Source organism: Podarcis filfolensis (assembly GCF_964270895.1).
Source record: "Podarcis filfolensis genome assembly, chromosome: 13".
Lineage (NCBI taxonomy): Eukaryota > Metazoa > Chordata > Lepidosauria > Squamata > Lacertidae > Podarcis > Podarcis filfolensis.
Genome location: NC_139615.1, coordinates 17,481,476 through 17,502,670, shown reverse-complemented (window position 1 = coordinate 17,502,670; position 21,195 = coordinate 17,481,476). Strand labels below are relative to the sequence as shown.

The 21,195-nt window shown below is 47.1% G+C and overlaps 2 protein-coding genes across 7 annotated transcripts in view; one reads left to right on the top strand and one right to left on the bottom strand.

Annotated features, from left to right (window-relative positions):
• Positions 1-21,195, bottom strand: part of KDELR1 (KDEL endoplasmic reticulum protein retention receptor 1) — a 126,935-nt gene that overhangs the window by 3,329 nt on the left and 102,411 nt on the right. For all 4 annotated transcript variants that reach the window (XM_083584116.1, XM_083584117.1, XM_083584114.1 and 1 more), the window contains 4 exons: positions 6,353-6,494; positions 4,459-4,559; positions 3,026-3,184; positions 818-1,070 (listed from right to left, as the gene is read on the bottom strand). In XM_083584116.1, coding sequence (XP_083440242.1) covers positions 818-1,070; positions 3,026-3,184; positions 4,459-4,559; positions 6,353-6,443 — 604 coding nt within the window. In that variant the 5' untranslated portion in view covers positions 6,444-6,494. The remainder of the gene's footprint in view (positions 1-817; positions 1,071-3,025; positions 3,185-4,458; positions 4,560-6,352; positions 6,495-21,195) is intronic.
• Positions 18,155-21,195, top strand: part of GRIN2D (glutamate ionotropic receptor NMDA type subunit 2D) — a 58,536-nt gene continuing 55,495 nt past the window's right edge. Inside the window, exons 1-2 of one of the 3 annotated variants that reach the window (XM_083584091.1) lie at positions 18,155-18,171; positions 19,243-19,313. The gene's annotated coding sequence lies outside the window, so the exon portion shown is untranslated. Of the gene's footprint in view, positions 18,172-18,420; positions 18,609-18,643; positions 19,314-21,195 lie in introns of those variants that run through there. The other 2 variants (XM_083584090.1, XM_083584089.1) reach the window with 2 other exon arrangements.

The window sequence follows — 21,195 nt, the reverse complement described above, 5'->3', positions numbered from 1 at the left end:
AATCAAAAATCCATGGAGACACTGCAAATCAGAGGGAGGTAGCAGGCTAGGGAACCGTGAGATTTGCAGAAGCAGGAAAAAAATATTTCAGGAAGGGAATCCATAACAGCCCAATGGGATCTACGCATGTGCTCAATGACCACAATATGATGTACATGAAGGGAACAGGACCATTCCACACTGCAATATTTGGTGTGCAAATGTGTGTACACATACACTCAGCCCAAATATACCCTATCATTATCTTTAAAAAACAACAAATGCCTAAATTTTCAACATCCTACAAGATATATTCCAAGTCATTTTTGTTCTTGAGACAGAAAACCCAACAGGCACCCCTACATAAGTAAAAATACCACAGTACACTAAGTAACTGACAACCAGATGCCTGGTAGGCCAATTCACTTGGCAGAGCTGGACCAGATGTGCTCACAGTACTGTATTTGGATAAGTTCCTAGCATTTATACTTCTTCGTGTGGGAAATATTTATCTGTATCATCTCTTCCCAGTTACAAGGAGAAAGAACTAAGAAGCTAATTAATTTGTTGCCTATTTACAATAAGTAAAACGTCAATAAGTCTTTCCAAGCTACAGAGGTGGAGGCCTGATACTAGCTGTACAGCACCCTCTAGTGATCTTTAAGACAGCAGCACTGCTCATTCAAGATAAAATATGCATCTTCTTGAGATAGACTCCCAACTCATTGTACTAATTCCACTCCACTCTAGAAGCCTTGAATCCTAGCCTCCCATTTTATCGTATATACACATGATCACATAAAGAAATTAGTTTCCACCCCTGTTATTTCCAAAATACCTTTTGTAATGTAGAGGTAGAAGAAATCACAGTAGAGTATGGTTTGCACCAAGCCAGCCACAATGGCAATGAGGTCGAAGAAGCCCTCAAACTGGTAACGCCAAATCCAGTTGAACAAGTAGAGGGCACGGTAGACACCCAAGGCGAAGAGATAGTGACTTGTGATGGTCTCGGCCTCACCTGTCTTACTGACCATGAAGAGCTGTGGCAAGATAGCCACCGACTCCAGATAGATGGAGAAAGTCCAGAGAATCTGGAGGCATCCAAGAGAGATACAATATGATTGTAATTTACATATTACTGACAATGAAGCACAGCTCTGGGCCAGTCCATAATAACCTCAAAGTTGTGCTGCCATCCCAACATTAGCTTGAGGATTTTAAGAAGGGAAAATTGAGAATTCTAGATGCTGAGAAGTGAATTATTTGGACTTTCTACTATTACACAGCAAGATTCAGGACAGAAATTAAGGGTATATCTGCCCCAACTCATTTTTACATCATTAGCCACTGGAAGTACTGCAACGAGTAGATGCAGCCTGCATTAGATTGCCTGGAACTAGCATTTGCTTTGGGTGTTGTGTGCAAAACCTTGTACCTCACTCAAGAGATACAAACCACTCCCTAATTCAGAAATAGAGACCAGATATCGCTGGACTCCAACTCCCATCAGTCCCAGCCATCATGGCCAATGGTCAGGGATGATGGGAACTGTAGTCCATCAACATTTGGAGGACAAATATTCTAGTCCTAGCCATTCTGTCCCTCTGCCCTTCCAATTATAGGAAATGTTTTCCTTTTTTTAACAAACTGCATTTCTTTTTTGGCAGAGCAGCATATAGTCTCAGCTACATCACAATCCCATTTGAATGCCATCCACCCCTCACTGGAACAAATTTTGAATAATGAACTTCAGGTTTATTTGTCTGTGCCTAAGCACACAAGTGCAGTTGAACATATTATTTGTTGCTTTAGAAAACAAAACTAAGCCCAATCCTATAATCCTAAAAAGAGAAAACAAATATATAGAGAATTAGTACCGAGACAAAATAAGACAAAGTGCAAGAAGTCAATGCCAACACATAAGATGGAAAGATATCCCTTGGCCAGAACACTAAATGATGCCAGAAGTTGGTGATCCCTGACTGCTCCCTGTGTAGCTTTGCTCCAGGAAACACTGCACTTTCTCCCACTGCTCAGCTGATCACCCAAGAAGTGGGGGATAGATTAGATTAAAATTAAAAATTGTTGAGCTTTCCTTTTTTAAGGAAGCCTCACCCAAAAACAGTGACTTTGGTGCTGTTTCCGCAGCATTCCCCATCACATTGTCATACATCCAATTTAGCAAAATTTCCCCCTTACGCCATTTTACACCCCAAAACCATGACATCAGGAATTTTCCTGACATATGGCAAGCCTAGACTAGAGTGAATTTGGTTGCATAGGGTGAAGGGCTTCAGACGCAGCCATCCTAATGTAGAGAAAGCAGCACCGGGACGGTCACCTCTACATGCCTTTCTCTGCATTTTAAACCCCCTGCCTTCCAAACTTCCGACTGGGAGGCTCAATTACGCTGGGGGGTAAAATGCACAGGGAGGGACAACCCTGCATACCTTTCATCTCCATGGGTTTGTGCATTTGCGCACACGCAACTAGACACTGCTGTATGGATGCGTTACTATGTGGACAGGCGGGACTGAATCTTGCTACGGCCTCGGCCCAGTATACCTGAAAGAGCGTCTCCACCCCCATCGTTCTGCCTGGACGCTGAGGTCCAGCGCTGAGGGCCTTCTGGCGGTTCCCTCATTGCGAGAAGCAAGGTTACAGGGAACCAGGCAGAGGACCTTCTCGGTAGTGGCGCCCGCCCTGTGGAACGCCCTCCCATCAGATGTCAAAGCGATAAATAACTACCTGACATTCAGAAGACATCTTAAGGCAGCCCTGTTCAGGGAAGTTTTTAATGTGTGATATTTTAGTGTATGTTTGGTTTCTATGGAAGCCGCCCAGAGTGGCTGGGGAAACCCAGCCAGATGGGCGGGGTACAAATAATAAATTATTATTTTTATTATTGCTACATTTGCCAGCGTGTGGCTCCTACAAACCCCTGCATGCGTGGAGCCAAAAAGATTGCCTTCCCCTGTTTTATGAGACAGCCGTTTGGGGGCTTGGATCTTAGTGCAAAACAAGACCAACCTATACATTAAATTACCTCTAGGGGAGTGAAATCATGATTCACTAGGAAAGCTAACACTGCTGTGGGAACGACCAGGAACTCCACTCGGAAGGTGTCATGGTTGCCATCATAGGTGGCTTTGAATTTGCTATAGATCATCCACACTGTGGCATAGGAGCATGCAATATAAACCACCTATAGGAGACAAAATAGATCAAGAGGGATTACCGAGATCAACTATCACCCCACCACCCCAAGTCTTAATGTAAACTAGCCCTCCTATAGTCTACTGTTACAGAGAATCCCTAGGAAACCTGTCTTAAAAATTAAATAGTCCCTCTCTTATTTCTAGATTAAAAAGCCCTCTTTAGCATCCAACCAACCTCCCCCATGCACCCCAAGTCCCTTATAACAATGTATTTCCCCCCTTTTCCTTAATTCTACTAGCCTCACATTGAAAAGTGGTACACCATGCTTGTAGATCTTCTCAGTACGTTCTGTAACTTACTTTTCAGTACTCTTTTTCAGAGTTTTAGTTCACTGTTTTGCTTTTAACCTTCTGGTATAATAATATGCTGTCGTTAAGCTTGTCCAGAAATATGGGGCAGAAAGACTTCAAAGTCTTAGACTATAATTATTCTGCTTGATGAAGTGCCCTGCAGAACTCAAAAGTTTGCTTCCTCTTATATCAACATTTTACAACTGCATCCTGCACACACATACCTGGAGATAAGCTTCACTGAGCTCAGCAGGACTTACTTCTGAGTACAAAGGCCTGCACATGTCACAGTTGAACAGTGCAACTCTACCTAAAGGTAAAGGTAAAGGTACCCCTGCCCGTACAGGCCAGTCGTGTCCGACTCTAGGGTTGTGCGCCCATCTCACTTAAGAGGCCGGGGGCCAGCGCTGTCCGGAGACACTTCCGGGTCACGTGGTCAGCGTGACGAAGCTGCTCTGGCGAGTCAGCACCAGCGCAGCACATGGAAACGCCGTTTACCTTCCCGCTATAAAGCGGTACCTATTTATCTACTTGCACTTAGGGGTGCTTTTGAACTGCTAGGTGGGCAGGAGGTGGGACCGAAAGACAGGAGCTCACCCCGCCGCGGGGATTCGAACTGCCGACCATGCGATTGGCAAGTCCTAGGCACTGAGGTTTTAACCACAGCGCCATCCGCGTCCCGGCGCAACTCTACCTAGTCAGAAGTAAATTGTATTGAGTTCAATGGGGCTTACTCCCAGGTAAGTGGGCACAGAATTGCAGCCCGCCTTATCCTATCTCCTACTACTGTAACTGACTGTGGTGTCAAGGTGTTTCAGGCAGAGTGAGGGGTAGAAGCTGAGAACAAGGCCTTCTCTCCTACCTAAACATTTCCCTTTCTCTCTGATTTATGCTAGACCCACACTTCATCCAAGCCTGTTAATGCTCTCCTTCCACCCAGTCCCATCTAACCCACGGTCGAAGCCAGTACCTTCATGGAAGTGTTGTACAAGGAGATGTAGTTGGTGAAGAGGTCTAGGTACCGAGTGGTGAAGACAATGGCAAACAGAATTTGGCTCTTCCCAGAAATCCCTGCACAGAGAAGCACAGGGCAGTGAAACTCACAGATAACCACAAGGGTTCTGTGAAATAACAAACGTTTAAAGTAGCCATGTTCATTCACAATAATTTTACACACACACACACACACACACACACACACACTCAAAAGCAATATAGTAATCAATATGTTTATTAGGATCAACTAAAAGATAATGAAGAATTCAGCAAACTCTTCAGGATTTCACCATCCAGCCTCACAACCGCTCAAGCCTCAACACAAAAATACATAGGCATACCACACATAGGCACAGAATAAAAATAATCCAAAAGAGCTACAGAGGCAGGATGGTAGTGTGCTGGGATGCATCTCCGACTGGGCCTAATGCATGATATAATCCACGGCCTTTCCCTGTTCTGCCCAGCAGGAGGAAGTTTCCTATTCAGGCCTGAGGAAATCCACACATGTGCAGGGCCTCTGGCTTCCGTCCACCCAAACCTTTTACTCTCTACAGACCACCCAGACAACTAGAAAACCAGATTCTTTTTTTTTTTCAGGAGGAGGAGACCTAATAAACTTTGCCAGTCTAGTCTGAACTATCTTCCACGTCATCATCCAGCCTCTGTCAAGTTCCATGCAACCAGCTTCTCCCCACTGAATTCCACAAAGGATAAAATTAAAACTTCCACTTTGATTCCCCCTCATTATAGCTTTCTTCCCCACCCCAAAGGCCAATTAACCCATGCCTGGCCAAGATAACTATGCTACTTTGGCAGGGGGAGGTAACCTTTCCTAAAAGCAAGCTTCCTATACTATGTTTTAGTTATAAAGCATTGCTATAAAAGATGAATGGTAATCTTTTAAAGTACAAGTTGAATTCAACACAGATACATAGATCCTACACATAGAAAAAATTATTCCACAATCAGCCACCACCTTTAACAAAATCATTTTTTTTCTGTAAGAAAAACTCCCAAACACATTTAGGAACATAGGAAGCTGCCTTATATGGAGTCAGGGGCATCGTTCAAGAGAAAGCAAACTCACAACATTAGTAAAGTTCCTTAATTACTGAAGTTTATACGAACTCTTAAGATGATATGGAAATGGATGTTTAAATCTATTATCTGAAAACTTTTAAAATGATAAAGGGGGGGGGGCATTTTCATATCTTTAAGGTTGCAAAATTTATGCACAGTTACCTAAAAGTAATCCTCACTGAGCAACGTGGGGCATGACTTCAAGTAAACATCCATAGACTCAAGTGTCTGTAGTTTGAGAAGGTACTATTTAGCAAAGGAAAGGTTTAACAAATAATAACCAGCTATATGGTTCTGCATTCCTTATGAAAACAGATTTCGTTGTGCATGATGTTTCAACGACAGGCAAGAAATAACTTTTCTATTATCAAAACCCAGTATCACATTTTTAAAAATCACATTTCATAAATCTCCAAGTCAGGAAAAAAACAGAATTGCAACAGGACTGTCTTTCAGTTCCTGAAATAGAAACCTGGAATAAATAAAGGGAAATTGCTTAATTTTAATAAACCAATAGCTAAAAAATAAAGCTAAGTTGTCACTATGCAATCCTGTGGCAGGTTACTCAGAAGTAAGCTCCAGTGGGGCTTACTCCCTGGTAAACGTGCATACGATTGCAGACTTCAAAGGAAAGGAGAGTAAGTAATTGCATGAGTAAATTACAAGCGTAAACTAGTCAATTACAGGTTGTCTCCCATTGTTATGTGATCACTTTCAGGCCGGAAATAAATAACATTTTCCATTCCCACGTAAGAGAGTGAGCAGCGGAACGCCTTCTTTCTTACCAGCACATGATCTTGTCTTCCAGATCTTCAGCAGCAAGATGATTATAGCTAATAGATGAGAGATGTCTCCTAGGAAGCGGAATACATTCATGGTGTTCCGGGTGTGTTGTGGAGAGATTTGCTTAGCTGCCTAGCGGGAAATCTGCGGAAAGAGTAGACGAATATAACCTTTGGGAGCAGGAGCAGATCCCAGGAGGATGGGGGTGGGTAGTGCGTGATCGGGAGGAAAAGATTCTTTTGTTTTTATTTCTTCTTCCCTTTTGATCTAAGTAAGCTGGCGTGTGTGGATGTAAGGATTCCTGGGAAAGAAGGCCACAAAAGGGGGCGGAGGAAGTCTCGCCACACCCACAGCTGGGCTGGGTTAGGGCAAGCTGGAGGGTTGGGACTCGACTGAAGAAAGCAGCGAGACTTCCAGCTCCTATTTCTGGCTTCCGAGCCGAGGGGCGGAATCACTAGCTTAGGAAGGTCAGAAGGGTGTTCCAGAGCCTAGAACGGAAACTTCATAATAAACACCAGCAGATAATAGCTTGCATGCATACTGAAACGGGGAGGAGAGTGGACGACACACACACTTTTGGTAATCTCCAGGCATCAGTACTGGTGACGACATGCTTGAGGTGGTAGACGGTTTTGTCTACCCGGGTTCCAGCATAACCAGCAACCTCTCCATCGACGCTGAGCTGGACAAGCGTACAGTGGTACCTCGGGTTACATACGCTTCAGGTTACAGACTCCGCGCTAACCCAGAAATAGTGCTTCAGGTTAAGAACTTTGCTTCAAGATGAGAACAGAAATCGTGCTTTGGCGGTGCGGCGGCAGCAGGAGGCCCCATTAGCTAAAGTGGTGCTTCAGGTTAAGAACAGTTTCAGGTTAAGTACGGACCTCTGGAACGAATTAAGTACTTAACCCGAGGTACCACTGTATTGGCAAGGGAGCTATGACAATGGCTCGCCTCTCCTAAAGGGTGTGAGAGAATGTGATGCTATTACATCCAATACCAAGATGAAGGTTGACCTGGCTTACTTGTTGAGCATGCTGCTTTATGGAAGTGAGTCGTGCACCACTTACACATGACAGGAGCAATGCTTCAACATCTTCCACATGCACTGTGTCAGGAAGATTTTGGCCGTCACATGGCAGGACAGAGTCTCAAACAAATATGTGCTCTCCCAAGCTCACATTCTCAGCGTGTTTGCACATCTGTGCTGGCTTGGTCATGTCCACAAAATGGAAGATGGCAGGATCCCGAAGGACATGTTCTGTGGGGAGCTGGCTTCAGGTACTAGATCATCTTTGCATTACAAATGTGTCTGCAAACATGACGTGAAGGCTGGTAATATCAACCCCACCCTGTGGGAATCCCTTGCAGTCGACTGCAGTGCCTGGAGACCAGAGGAGAAATGACCACTGGGAGGAGCAACAGAGAGAAGAAACACCGTGGTGCATCTGCAATAGCACAACTGGATGCCTTCATCTGCGTCAGATGCAACAAAATATGTCTCTCCTGTATCATTCTCTACAGCCACAGCATTGTAACTGTCCAGCGGTTTGACTTCACCCCCAAAGGCGGTGGTCTTTCAAGACAGACGGATGCCAACCAACCATCTGATCCACCAGAACAGGGACTGGAAACCTGTTGCGCTCTAGGGGTTGCTAGACTACCACTCCCATCATCCCTCACCATTGGCCATGCTAGCTAAGGATAATAGGAATTGGGAGTCCAACTGGAGAGCTACGGGTCCTGTCCCTCCTGCACTGCAGCCACTTCCCATCCCAGTAATCACAAGAGCTCGTTCCAATCCACTCTCCAGAGTTTGTGTTTGGTAGCATTCTGTCTTTCTCTTCCTGTGCTGTGGGGAAGGGGTGGCAGCTCAACTAGGAGAGGGGTACATACTGCAATGTTACTGGGTATGGAGTCTCAATAAGTCTTTAGGAAGTGGGCAGAAAAAAGCTTGGCTCTGGTAGGGGCAGCTGTGCTTCGTAGGAGGCCCTGGGCCCAGCCGAGGGCACTGTTACTAGCTAGTGGAATTTCTGCAAAACTACAAAGCTCCCCAAAGACCTGCCCTTTCCCCCTCAGTTATGATGGCATATTGGTAATAAAAAATTAAGCTAGTTTAATTGTCTTGGTGTAGCCAGTTATTAAGGGTGATGCACACGCGCGCGCACATTAGATATGTCTGCATATATCTGTTCCTGTCCTGTTGGATGTAATTTTTGCTGCCCCCTCCCAATTTTCAAATTTAGATACTTGATGTAAAATATAATAGTAAAAGTGGTTTGGAACAAACAGTTCAATGAAAATTACAATCATAATCATAATCATATGTATGCAATGCAACATATCTACATGTAGTGGGAAGTTGCAGCGAATCATGTCTTCCCACAACATGTGCATATATGTCACATGTTTAGAATCATAATGCATGACAACCTATGCACACTTCACAGAAATGCCTAGGCAGCAGTGACTCCCATGCAGGAGTTTCATCATTTGTGAAGTGTTCCTCACTGAACAGTGCCAAGCAGAGAGGGTACCGCAGGGGGTGTCAGAACAGTTACTTAAAACAGAAGGCAGGGGGTGTCAAATTTTGGTGTTGCACAGGACACCACTGAAATTTGAAAGCCCACTGCTGAATCCCACCCCAAAATAATGAGAGTCTGAAAGCACCCCTAAAGAGTGAAAAAGTGGTTTGTCTTTTCTTCATCTGCAGTCTCCTTTGTGGACAACAGAGGGCAGTGTAACCTCAGGATTGGTATTTAGTCCCTTCCTGTTCACACTGGGTTTTTTTTTTAAAAAAAAAAACACTTTATCCACAGGTGGACATAACTCCCTATCAGTTGAAGAGTGTTTAGGGACATGTTTAAAAGCTTTGTAGACAATTACAGCTGTGGATGATTTCTGCATTTCTCACAGTGCTGTGAGACTTTCTGGCCCAGACTTTCATAAAACAGGCAGCTAGGATAAGTCTGCTCTGAATCCAGCGAGCGCTTTCTTCCTCCCCAGTTTGTACTGTCAGGTTTGTGGCTGCTGAGTCTGGATTTGACAAGACCCTGCCTAACTTGTGGCATCTCACTAAAGTGCTGTGGCTCCACGTTTGATCAGTTCTACTCCAGCGAATTGGGGCAAATCTTTCACCAAGCCAGGCCACTGATCCATCTAGCTCAGTCTTGTGCTAACTGCCAGTTGCTAGTTGGGATTTCTGAGAGCAGGGTCTTTCCCAGCCCTACCCGGAGCTGCCAGACATCAATGGGACTAGGACATTTTATATTCAATGTGTTTCTTCTATCGCTGAGCTACAGCTATTTCCCTCCCCCTGCCCCCCATTGCTTCCCTTGCTTTCTTCAGAGGCGCCTGTCTGACCAATAGTCTGTGCCTCTGGTTTTCCATTCAGGAAGAATGTATTCAAGGTCTGAGTGCGAGTTGTGGTAACCAGGCCTGTAGTTAGCTAAAGTGGGAGTCATTTGGTCTGCATGCAGATTCAGCTTTGTCTTCTCCAGAGAAAGGGTGGCATGTTTTGTGGCCTCCAGCTTGTTTGAATCCTGACAATCCCATCTCTTTTTTGAAGAGACAACATGATTCTAATCGGGCTGTTGAAGCATTCAGGCAAATCAAAAGACTCAGGAACACAAATCTCTATTCATATGAGGACAATTCACATTAAAAGCGTCCTTTTTTCTCTTTTTTCATTTAGAGGGTTGCAAAGAAATCTCCAGAGAATGGGATGGTGCCCTCCCTCCCCGCTGTTTCCCCTGTCCAAGTCACTGACCTATGGCCGCCTTACATCTTTTTTCTCGCTGTTCAACTTATGCTATTTCCAAGATTAGCATAGAATAAGCACAGCACCCCTGTTGACTGCTGCTTGGCACCTGCCACATCCACATAAACTGTATGAAAATGATATGCATTTAAAATGTGCTATTAGCAGTGGCTTTCCAGCTCACGGCATGTTGTTTTCCATCTGGTCCTCAGAGGTGAACAAACAAACCAATTCCACCCTTCCTGTGGAACTGCACAAGGGGGAGAAAGCTTGGAATGGGGGAAAGCCAAGAAGCCCAGCTCCAGAGAAACCCTGTCCCATCTATAGATTAATTAACAAAATGCTATCCTTCCCCTTCTGATCTTCCAAAGAGCCAGGCGCCCCCTTTGTGCCTCCTCCTGCCAGTCCCCCTCCCCATGTTCCGACTCAGTAGACTGCAGACTCTTGCATGGCCAACCCCCAACTCTCCCATCACTGTATAGCTCGCTAGGTTCTTCCAGTGAACCCAAAAATCCTGCTTCCCAGGGCATAATAGTTATTCTGGCCTCATTCGTGAGGAGCAGAGCGTATCCGAAAAAGCAATTAACAAAGTATTTAAAAAGCAGGGAGACATGAATTTCACTAGGCAGCAACTGCCAATGGCAACCACCATGGGGTGGGGAAGAGGAATAAATGAATCACTCTCTTTCCCATTCACTGCCACAGAGACCCCCAAGGCCAGATGGTACCACTTTCCTCCTCATATAGGGGCAATAAACATAATGGGCTTTCCTTCCCTTCCTCGGGAGCCAGCTTCCACCTACCACATCCAATACCTCCCAGGAAATGCCGCTGCCAGGTGGGGGTGGAAGAGGAGAACACACCATTTGGAGGGAGGGACAATTCAGGACCTTCAGGGGCTTATGAGGGCTGCCTTCTGCATTAAAGCAAGGGGTGCCTGGAATCAAAATATGAGGGGTTTTCTGGGATTGAGTCAAATTTGGTGGGCCAAAGCAGGGGAATTTTGGGTGCTGGACTTCCAGGATTTATCTTGTGACAGGGCTCAGCCAAGCCTCAGCCCTAGAGCCTGCTTTCAATGCAAGGTCCATCCTGGAAGAGTGAACAATAGAGAAAAGGGCCTCTAAATGTGCACAGGGTGTCTTCCCTAAATCCTGAGCAAATGCAGCCTGCCTTTACACAGCCTGCCTCAAGAAGTGAGGCTTCTGGGGAAGATAAAAGTGCTGAGGCTCAAGTCATGTCAGGTTAAAAAGAAAAATCCTGAAGGCATGCAGGTGAGAGCATGTCATTTGGATCAGCTGGAAGCCTGGAATTCCTGAGTGGAGAGGACAAATCAAAACAAAGAAGTCAAGCGATGCACACATCAGGAACAAAGTCGATCCAGATAGGTTTGAGTAGTGTAACGTTTCATTACACTTCCAGGTGTCGTCTGGGATGTACATTTTCTAGCTTCTACCTTGGTTGTAGGCCTGGCTTTTTTGATGGTTGTTGCACCGGCTGCTGCTGTGGCAGTTTTAATTGCGTTGGAATGATTAGGGGGCTCAAGTGATAATTTTGCACATCTTCTGTAACATGATGTTCCCACATCTACAAAGAACACACTGTTCCTGCACAAGCTCCCATACTGGAGCTGGAGAGAGAGAGCATGAGAGAGACGGAAGAGGAGTGGGGTGCAGGGAGAGAGAGAGACTGAGGAAAAATGTGTATGCAGAAATCTCTGGATTCAAGCACCTGTGTGAATGGGGAGCACCTGGCAAATGTGTATGAAAACACGTGCAGATTAGTATATTTCTCTTCACACTGTATACACACCTGCTTGTGTTTTGTTTGCCCTGGGTGAAATCGAGAGCCTAGAAACATACTTTCATATCAACTGTATAATGTGTGTATCACAAACCTGTGGATTGTTCTGGTGAGCGTTTGCTTGTGAAAAAGTCATATCTGCAAGCAAATGTTTGTGCACAGAATGGAAAGTGTATGATTGTGTAGCTCTTGGTGGTAATCCCACAAGAGAATTCTTCTTACATTTTCAGCTGGGAACTTTTTAGTTCTGAAAAAAGGAAGGTGGGGTAGGACATGAGAGAAATTCATAAAATTATTAACTGTGCAGAGAGGAGGAAATTCATTCTTAAGAACAGAATTCAAGATCACCCAGTAAAACTGTTCAGAAATTGGTTCAAGACTGGTGCCAGGACATCCTTTTTCAAAGAGCTCATCTTTCACCTATGGAGTTCACTACCATATGAGGCAGCAATGGCTGTTACCCTAGGGTGCTCTAACAAAAAGTCTGATTAGACAAAAAAGTGGAGCTGAGGGCCAGCAACAGCTTATTTGTCACAGCAGTGAAATGGAACCTCCATATATAAAGTATACCTCAGAAGAACAGGGGCTGGTGACATCAGAGAGGAAAGCCACTGCCTTCATGTCCTTGTGAGCACCCAGCAGCCTTTGGCTTGCCTGCTACTGGAAGCAGGATGCTAAACAGAAAGGATGCTGGTTTGATTCAGCCGGGCTATTCTCCTCCTAGGATTGGGGCATATTCAGCCCTCAATATATACACACCTGAAAATGTAAAAATAAATAAATATGTGTGTGTGACTGTGTGTGTGTTTCTATATCAACATTAATTTCCTCCAGGGATGTTTTTTTAAATGAGTGGCTTAGTTTTACACCTGTGTGTCAGTAGATATTTATCACAGCATGTACATATGTGTTGAATGGGTGGATCTGTATGCCCGCACAGCATCTTAGACACCCACCTTCTTAGACACCGATCTGCAGTCTTAGGCACACCACTAGTCTCAGCCATCTCCAGTGTTAAGACACCCCACTTCCCCTCTCTTAATGACTCTCCAGTACCTCCACTTTAAACCACTAGAATATTCTACCATGCTGTCAACCATGATTCTAATGTGGGCTTTTTCTCTTTGTCTGTAAAAGAATACATATGGGAGGGAAACACCCAAGTGGGGGTGTGTGGAAACGGTACGTTAGAATACAGAGAATCCACAGGGAATTTCCAGGAAAGATCTGTGAGCAAACACAAGCAGGAATTGTGTCTCCTACTCATGAATTTTGCCTGCCAAATGTACTTGAATTTAAAAATCTGACGTAAAAGTATCTCTGCTCCTGCTGGCCCCTGATCATGAATTTTTCCTTCATGTGGATTTTTAATTCTGATGTCAGGCTCTTCCTTGCCCCCACCCCTACCCCGAATGCTCAGAACCTCAGTTCCCAACACCCCCCTGTTGCTCTAGTCCCCTGTCACCTCACTGCTCCCACTTAGAGAACCCAGGAGTCCTGCCCTCCTTCCCTATGCTATCCCATTAGCCCCCATTCCTTTCCCTGAAGGGAGGACAGATCTCTCTCATTAAAGGCAGCTGGAATCCTGGTGCTGGACATTTTCATTCTCTCTTGTGTCTATTTTTCTCTCTCTTTCTTCCTCATTCCCTTGTTCCCTGCCAGCAAAAGTCGAGTGTCATGAATAGAGAAGGGTTCCTTTGTTCCTCTGAGCTGTTCTGCTTTCCCACTGCTGCTAGAAGGACTCAGCCAAAATGCTCCCCCTTTTGTGGTATGTGTGTTTCAAACTTCCCAGCCCTAATTCTATGGTTGCAGCAGAAGCCGTGCGCTGTGGAAGAAGAAGTGGGGCAGGGGGACACAAGTGGGAAACAGGCATCTCTCAACAACCTGGAGGTAGCTGCATCTTAGCTCAGTGGTGGAGCATCTTCCTTGCATGCAGAAGGTCCCAGGTTCAATTGCCACCATCTCCAGGCTGGGAGAGAGCCACTGCCAGTCAACTTGGACAACATTGAACTAGATGTGCAAATGGTTTGGCTCAGTATAAGGAAGCTAGAGGGAAAAATCCCTGGAGAAATAGCTGATCCCAGCAAAAGCTGCATCAAGGAATGAGGGTGACACCTCCATACTATTGTGAGTTTGGGGAATTCCACATTTTTTAATTAGCCAGGCAAGGGCCATAATGGCCCCTGGGTATGGGTCCTTAGTGTAATAAAGGAGGTTGCTCCGTGCCAGAGGGCAAATGGGTGCCCCCCTCACCTGGCTGGGAGTGAGGAAGACAAAGGCAGAGTTGAGTATGTGAGCTGGGCTAGAGGCAGAAGCCTGAGAGTGAGAGCCATGCTTGATTTCTGCTTGAATCCAAGGCTGTGATGATGGGAGAAGCAAGATCTCCTGCGCTGTTAATGCTGTGAGCCCCTCCATCATAGACTCAGGTTGTATACATGTGTATATAAACCATATACCCTAAAGACAGTCTCTGCTGTCCCTCATTCCAAGGAAAACAAACCCTGGGTAGACCCCTGGAACCTTGCACCGCTTGGAGACTAGGGTGGCGTGCAAACTATAAACAGCTGCCCCAGCCTGCCAACAAAAGCTTCTGGGTTCAGTGAGTATTTGGATATAGGGACTGGACTAGAGCCAAGCAAGGCTTGGTGCTAGAGAGGAGGTGATAGGTGAGTTTCACAGCTTGTAGGTTTGGGTGAAGGGAAGGGAAGCAAAGGTTGGGTTGTTTTGATTTTTTAAAAAGTTTTTAGGAAAAAGCATTAAGATGGTAACTTTATGTAAACTTTATGTAAACTTTATTGCTCCCAACCCAGTATTGATTGGATTGCTGTTTATCCTACAAACTATTCTAAAGCAGTGGATCCAAAGTTCAAAATATATTCCAATCTCAGGTTAGGGTACGTGTATTTAACAAACTCAAACAGCAATATGTGAATTATCTGAAAGGAACACCATCTGCACATAGACACAGATATACTCTCCTCCCAAAACAGATGAGGAATACTTTCCTCCACTGAATAATTGCTATACTGCACCAAAATTGTGCCACTTTTTATAGCATGCTGCTTCTATTAACATGCCAAAAGAGTGGCATCTTGATTTAGGAAGTAGAGAGGTCTTCCACATCCACCCCTTTTATTCCATATGAAGAGTTAACACTGGAGTTTTGAGCATCTCTGGTACACAAGGGCTCTGCCCCAATGCAAGGGAGGTATTTTTATTTATCCTTACCATTATTTATGGCATTTATATACCATCCTTCTTTTCATAAGAGCCCAGGTTAGGCTGGATCCCCCAAGTTCCCTTCCACCCCACACATTTTACGAGTCAGATATCAAACAGCTACAACCAGTAGGAAAGTTTTAGAGGAATAAATTTGTGGTCTGAGCCACAAGATAAGTAGAGACGGAGGTGGCTAATCAGGAGGACTTCCAAGTATGATACTCTTTCAGAATCTCAGGGGGCAAAAGCGATGGAAACTCGGGAAATCAGAGACCTGGATTATTTCAAAAGGACTCGCTTTTATTCATATTTGCCAAAGCAATATTGGCTGTTGCAAAGTTCTGGAAAGCCCCCATCTCCAATATGTTTGAAACCTGATACCAACAGATTTGGTTTTTAGCTTTAATTAAACAACTGGCCGTACATAGAACTACACATATACATAACACCTGGACTGACAACTTCAATATGTATTAGTCTGGTTTTATTACATATGCAGCTACTAAAGAACGCAACCAACCACTCTCATGGGCGTAGCCAGGATTTTTGTGAGGGGGCAGAACCAACATGATTGGTCAGTTGGTTAATTAGTTCTATTGTTTTACTTGATGGGGGGCAGCTCCCCCCGTCTCCCTTGGCTATGCCCATGACCACTCTCCACACACGGATTGCTATGGCAAGACACCTTGAGATATCAGATATTTTCAAAATCTGATCATTTCACATAGAAAACAGTTTTTGCATTGAGTGGGAGTTGTGATTTCTTTGTTGGTGTTGTTTTTGTTTTGTTATGGTATATACAAAAATAAACAAAGTACATATTTAAAGAACCATAGACAGAAAGCTCTATAGGGCAGGGACCTATTCTCTTTATGTTTCACACTGATATATATAGTCATATAATAATTCAGCTATTGACTAGCAGCCTGCCATGAAATGATTTTGAAAGGAAACTGTGACCCAGAAATTACTATTTTCAATTTTCAGTGGAGGATTTTGGGGTGGAAACTGTGTCAAAAAGGAAACAGGGATCAATGAGAACAAGAAGTGGGCCTTTCTAGCACTCCACATAAAGTTCCAAAGGGCAATTGCTCTCCAGGCCTGGAAGCGGGGGAGGGGGAGGGGGAAGAGGCACCCAAAGAGATTTTGCAACTAGAGTGAGTTACTGGGTAGAACAGACCTGAGTTCCAGTAAAATTCCCCCAGGGTATATGATATGGGTGAATTTTGCATGGCACCCACGCCTCTCTGATCAACTCACCTGGGTCCAAAGAAGAATGTTTGCTCCCAGGTCAAGATAGTCAGGGAAGCTGAAGGTGTGTGTGCCTTCTCTTAGTGTGTGTTTTGGCTCACTAACTTGATTCACCTGGGGCTCTCCTGCAAGCACGTTGGCAAGCAATCTTGGCAAGAAATCTCCCCTTCTCTCTTACTCTCTGCTGCAGCCTGAATTATATGGATGAATCTTGGAGGACTGAAGGGTAGAGCTCAGCTGGTAGAGCACGAGACTCTTAATCTAAGGGCCATGGGTTACAGCCCCACGTTGGGCGAAAGACTCCTGCATTGCAGAGTGTTGGACTAGATTACCCTTGTGGTCTCTTCCAGCTTTCCAATTCTACGAATGATGTGTGTGCACGCATGTGTGGAGGGGAGAGTTGCACTTCAAGAGTCTTTGCTATCTTCTTGATCCTTAGGGGGCAGATGCTGAATCACATTACAAATGGCAGGTGGGAAGAGCTTAGAACAGTTTTGTGTCTGTAGTGCTGACTGGGTTGTAAAAAGGGACGGTGCAATTCTCTTGGGCAGAGCCAGGGAAGCTGATGGCTTGGAGGAAAGTCCACAGCTCAGTGGTGGAGCAGTGCAGAATGTCCCACGTTCAATCTCTGGCATTTCCAAGGAGGGAAATACTGGGAAAGACTTCTGTCGGATTCTGAAACCCTGGAGAGTCAACGGCAGAGCCATGTTCCTTGCGACCCACCATGAGTCTTTGAAATATGGCGGGCTATAAATCCACTTAAATGACAGCAGGGCTTCCCCACCTTCCAACTGTTACCGCCAAAAGATCCAACACCAAACAGGATTCTTTTGCTCCCTCCCCAACTTGGACTAAACCTGCCTTTGTTCTCAAATGGCTTCCCCGCTCTCCGTGGCTCCTGCACTTCCTCTTATACTCCGCCCCCATCCCTCCCGCCGCGCTCCCCAGGCTGCCAACAGAGAACCAAATGGCAGGTGGGGACCTGGCCCGTGCAGCGCCCTCTAACGACGCCCGGCCTGTACTACCACAGCCATTGAGTCGTTTATTTGACTTCACTTCTCCCACCAGCGGCTGTGTGACAAGCTCTCCCCTGCTTGGCTTCTCATAGCCCTGTGGTGTCTCTCTCTCCATCCTGCATGACGCTACAGGGACAGAACCAAAAAACCTGTTTTTACTGCCTACCTTTGGTAACACGGGAGCGGGATGCACGATCTTTTTCACTGCTTTTTAAAAATGCCTTCTCCAGTCTCCATCCATCCTAAGCATCTCTCTACAGTCTTCATGGCAGGGTGGATGGCAGCCAAAGGAAGACTGGCATGATCCCTCTCTACTCCGCCCCCCCTTCCACTCTTCTGCAACCCGGCTGGCTCGCCTTCTGATCGATGCTAAGCAATGGGCAAGCTATATTTGCATACATCCCAATGATCAACCATATGCAAATGGTGTGGTCTTTTTACCTCCCCCGCGGGGGTCGCCTCTTTCTTTCTCGCTCTGGGTCAGTTCGCACCTCTAATGCTGTGGGCACGTTGGGAAGGCAGAGGGAGGGAGGGATTTTTGCAGGCAAGTAAGCGGACACTGTCAAACTTCACCTTTCTCTCTGCGTTGCATTTCCGCCTCGACCTCCTCGCGTGGCCGTGGGAGACAGACCACATCTCCCACGCAGAGGGGGCGAGCCCCCTCCCCGGGTGTGGGTCCCCCCCCAACAACACCCCTTGATTTCCCCCCTGATGCCGGCCTCTGCCAAGAAGACCCAGGGCTCCCAGCCTCACTTCAGTCGGAGGAGCCAGGTTGGTGCGTGCCGGCTCTCTCTCTTTTTCGCGCGCGCGTGGATGTGTGTGCGCCCCCCTTACTTTTGAGAAGGGATCCGGGGAAGCCAGGGATCCGATCCAGCTCCCCCCCCCCAGCGCCTAGGACTGCAGCGCTGTGCTTCGCCTGCTCTGCCTCGCTTTGCAACCTGCCTCTGCCGTGGTGCTGGTGGGGACGTGGTGTTGGTGCGGAATGCTAATGACCCTCTCTGGCGTGTGTGTGTGTGTGTGTGTGTATGTGTGTCTGCGTGTGTGTATCTTTGCTTTGCGCGAGAGAGGGGAAAAGAACAGACGACGTGGTCTGGTCTGCGTTAAAGGAATAAAAATATATCAGCGCCCGCTCGCCCCCCCCCCTCCTCCCCATGCGCTTCTCTTCACCTCCCCCTTTTTTCCTTTTTGCACCGCCGCGTGTTTTTTAGAAAGGTGACCCGGGAAAGGGGGGGGAGAGGAAAGGAAAAACCGCGGGGGGGGGGGCGTTGAAATAAATAAATAACTCAACTCTCCGAGCGATGCGGAGATTTCTAGGCTCAGGGCCTCGGGGAAAGGCAGCCTGCGAGGGAAGAAGGGAGACTTGGGCTTCTTTCTTGTCTTTCGCGCGAGCCCTCCCGGCCCAGGCGACCCTCCGCCAGCTCGCCCACCCGCCTCCCCGGCGCCGGTTTCTCTGCTTTAACTTTGGGATGCAACATGTGTAGCGCGGAAGCTGCAACAACCTTGAACGGAGACAGACGCGGAGAGGGCGCGGGGGGGGGCACGGGGGGAAAGGAAGGCAAGCGGGGCGGGGGGGGGGGGCTGAGCGGTGAATGAAGATCGGGAAGAAATTTTTGGAAGGGAAGGGAAAGGGGGGGGGAGAGATAAGAGGACGAGGTGGGGGGAGGAGGAGGAGGAGGATGCTGTTGCTGCTACTGCTGCCGCCGCTCCTGTGGCTGGTTGGATTTAGCGCTCGTTTGATTCCCCGCAGGAGGAAAGGAGATTAAAGCGAGGGGGAAATGGGGATGATAAATAAAATCATTTTTTTGCAAAAACGAGAGGAGGAAAAAACCTCTTTTTTTCTCTCCAGACGCGGAGAAATTTTTGCACCCCTTCCATTCACCTCTGGCTTATTCTGTCCTCGGGAGTTGTCATGAAAAGGTAAGAGCGGCTCCCTTTATTTATTTACTTAAGACACCCCCGTCCGTCCGTCCCCCCCAATGCCGAGACAAACGTCCGTCCGGGTGTTGTTGTGCAGGGTCACGGGCAGAGGGATTGGGGGCTTGGAGGAGGTGGAGGGAGGAGGGGGCTTCTCTGGCACCTCCCCCCCAGCACCTTTCTCTCTCGTGTGTGTGTGTTTAAAGAAAAGTGATGGGGGGAGCTTGAACTGCCCCTCTCCATCATATGGATGATCTCGAAACACGTCGGACTAATGTGCAAGCCGTCCCTAGTTGGAGAGAAAAGCCCGCACCCCCTTGATTTTAGGATTTTGCCCTTTTTCCGGGGGGGGGCGATGCCAAGGTTTGACTTCAGACTTCTAACAGCACCCTTTCTCTCTAACACTCGCCCCCCCCCTCGACTGGGTTGCAGGGAAAATAATAGTGAGTGACACCCCCGTTTCTCTTTCCCTCCCTCCTCTCTCTCTCTCTCTCTCTCTGTGTGTGTGTGTGTGTGTGTGTACACGCTCGCGCGCGATTTGTTTGTGGCATTAATCACCCAGACTGCAAGAGTATGAGATGCAAAAAAGAAAGAAAGGCTTTTTGTTGTTGTTGTTTAAAAAACCTTCCTTCTTATTATTCTGAATTAATTCCAACCTATGCAACTGCAAAAGAATATCAGAGAGACAAGAGGCGTACAGACTTGATTGCAGCGTCTGGCTTTTCTTAGCAGTCTGTATTTTTTTTTTTAAGAGAGAGGGAGAAAAGAAAAGAAAGCCAATTGAAGGGCATCTACCTTTTTTCCCGTTGAGAGACAAAAAGAAAAGCTAGGAAAGCGGGGCCGGGGGGGGGATCCCTTCTTCCCCCTTAGAGCGGAGTCTTTTTCTCGTTGTATTGAACGGCCTCCGTTAAAGCGGCGTAAGGGAAGGGGGGGAATCTAGCAGGATCGGGTCCCGCGTTCCCTTGGGAGAGCGGAAGGGTCTGGAGGGGCGAGTGGGAGGAAGACTCCCCAGGGACCCTCTGGGAGCGGAGCCTAGGCAGTCGGAGCGGATAGGAGCCAGGAGACTTTGGCATGAGAAGAGCGCCTAGTGGTTAGTGGGCCCGGGCAGTACTAACGAGGAGCATGAAGGGGTGCGGTGGGAAAGAGCCAAGGCTCCTGGGTCTTCTAGGAGGAGCGCGGGGCTGAGAGCAGGAGGGAGCCCAAAGCAGGAGGGAGCCACTCGATCTTTCAGGAAGGGAGTGGATCGCGGTGGTTCAAGTGAGGCAAGGAGCCAGACATCTTCAGATTTCCACTGGGGGCTGGAGGACTGGAGCAACAGAGCCCCACCCCCCAAAAGGATTCTCCCACAAAGGGGAGGGGCGCTGGAGAACCTGGGGTGGGTGGGCGACAGTGTGTGAACATTGCAGGGTTGTGCCCATTCCCCGAACGAACACACACACACACACACACACACACACACACACACACGTCCGTCTGGGTCCTAGACGCCAGCGATGCCACGCGCCCTCTAAAATTGGGTTTGGAGGTGTGAGAAGAGCCAGAGTCAGGCCCCCGCTTGGGTCTGCCAGAGGATCTCGCTGGGTGTGAGCTGCAGGACAAAAGGAAGCCCAGCCTGGCCTGCCTGGATCAGAAGCTAGCTGAGGTGAGAGCGGGGTTGAAAAGCCTGGTGGAGCTGGGGAGGGAAAGGAGACTTTTCCCCAGCGCGGTTTGGTCAATGAATGATCATGGAGGGACCACACCTCTCATCATCAGCAGCAGGAAGGCAGCAGAGGGAATCTTAAGATGGCAGTTTGCAAGACCAGGGACGTGTGAATGGAGGGGTCCCAAGCCAGACCATGCCAAGGAAGGGGCTGCCTGAAGACGCTTAGGAGGTATTCAGGTTCCC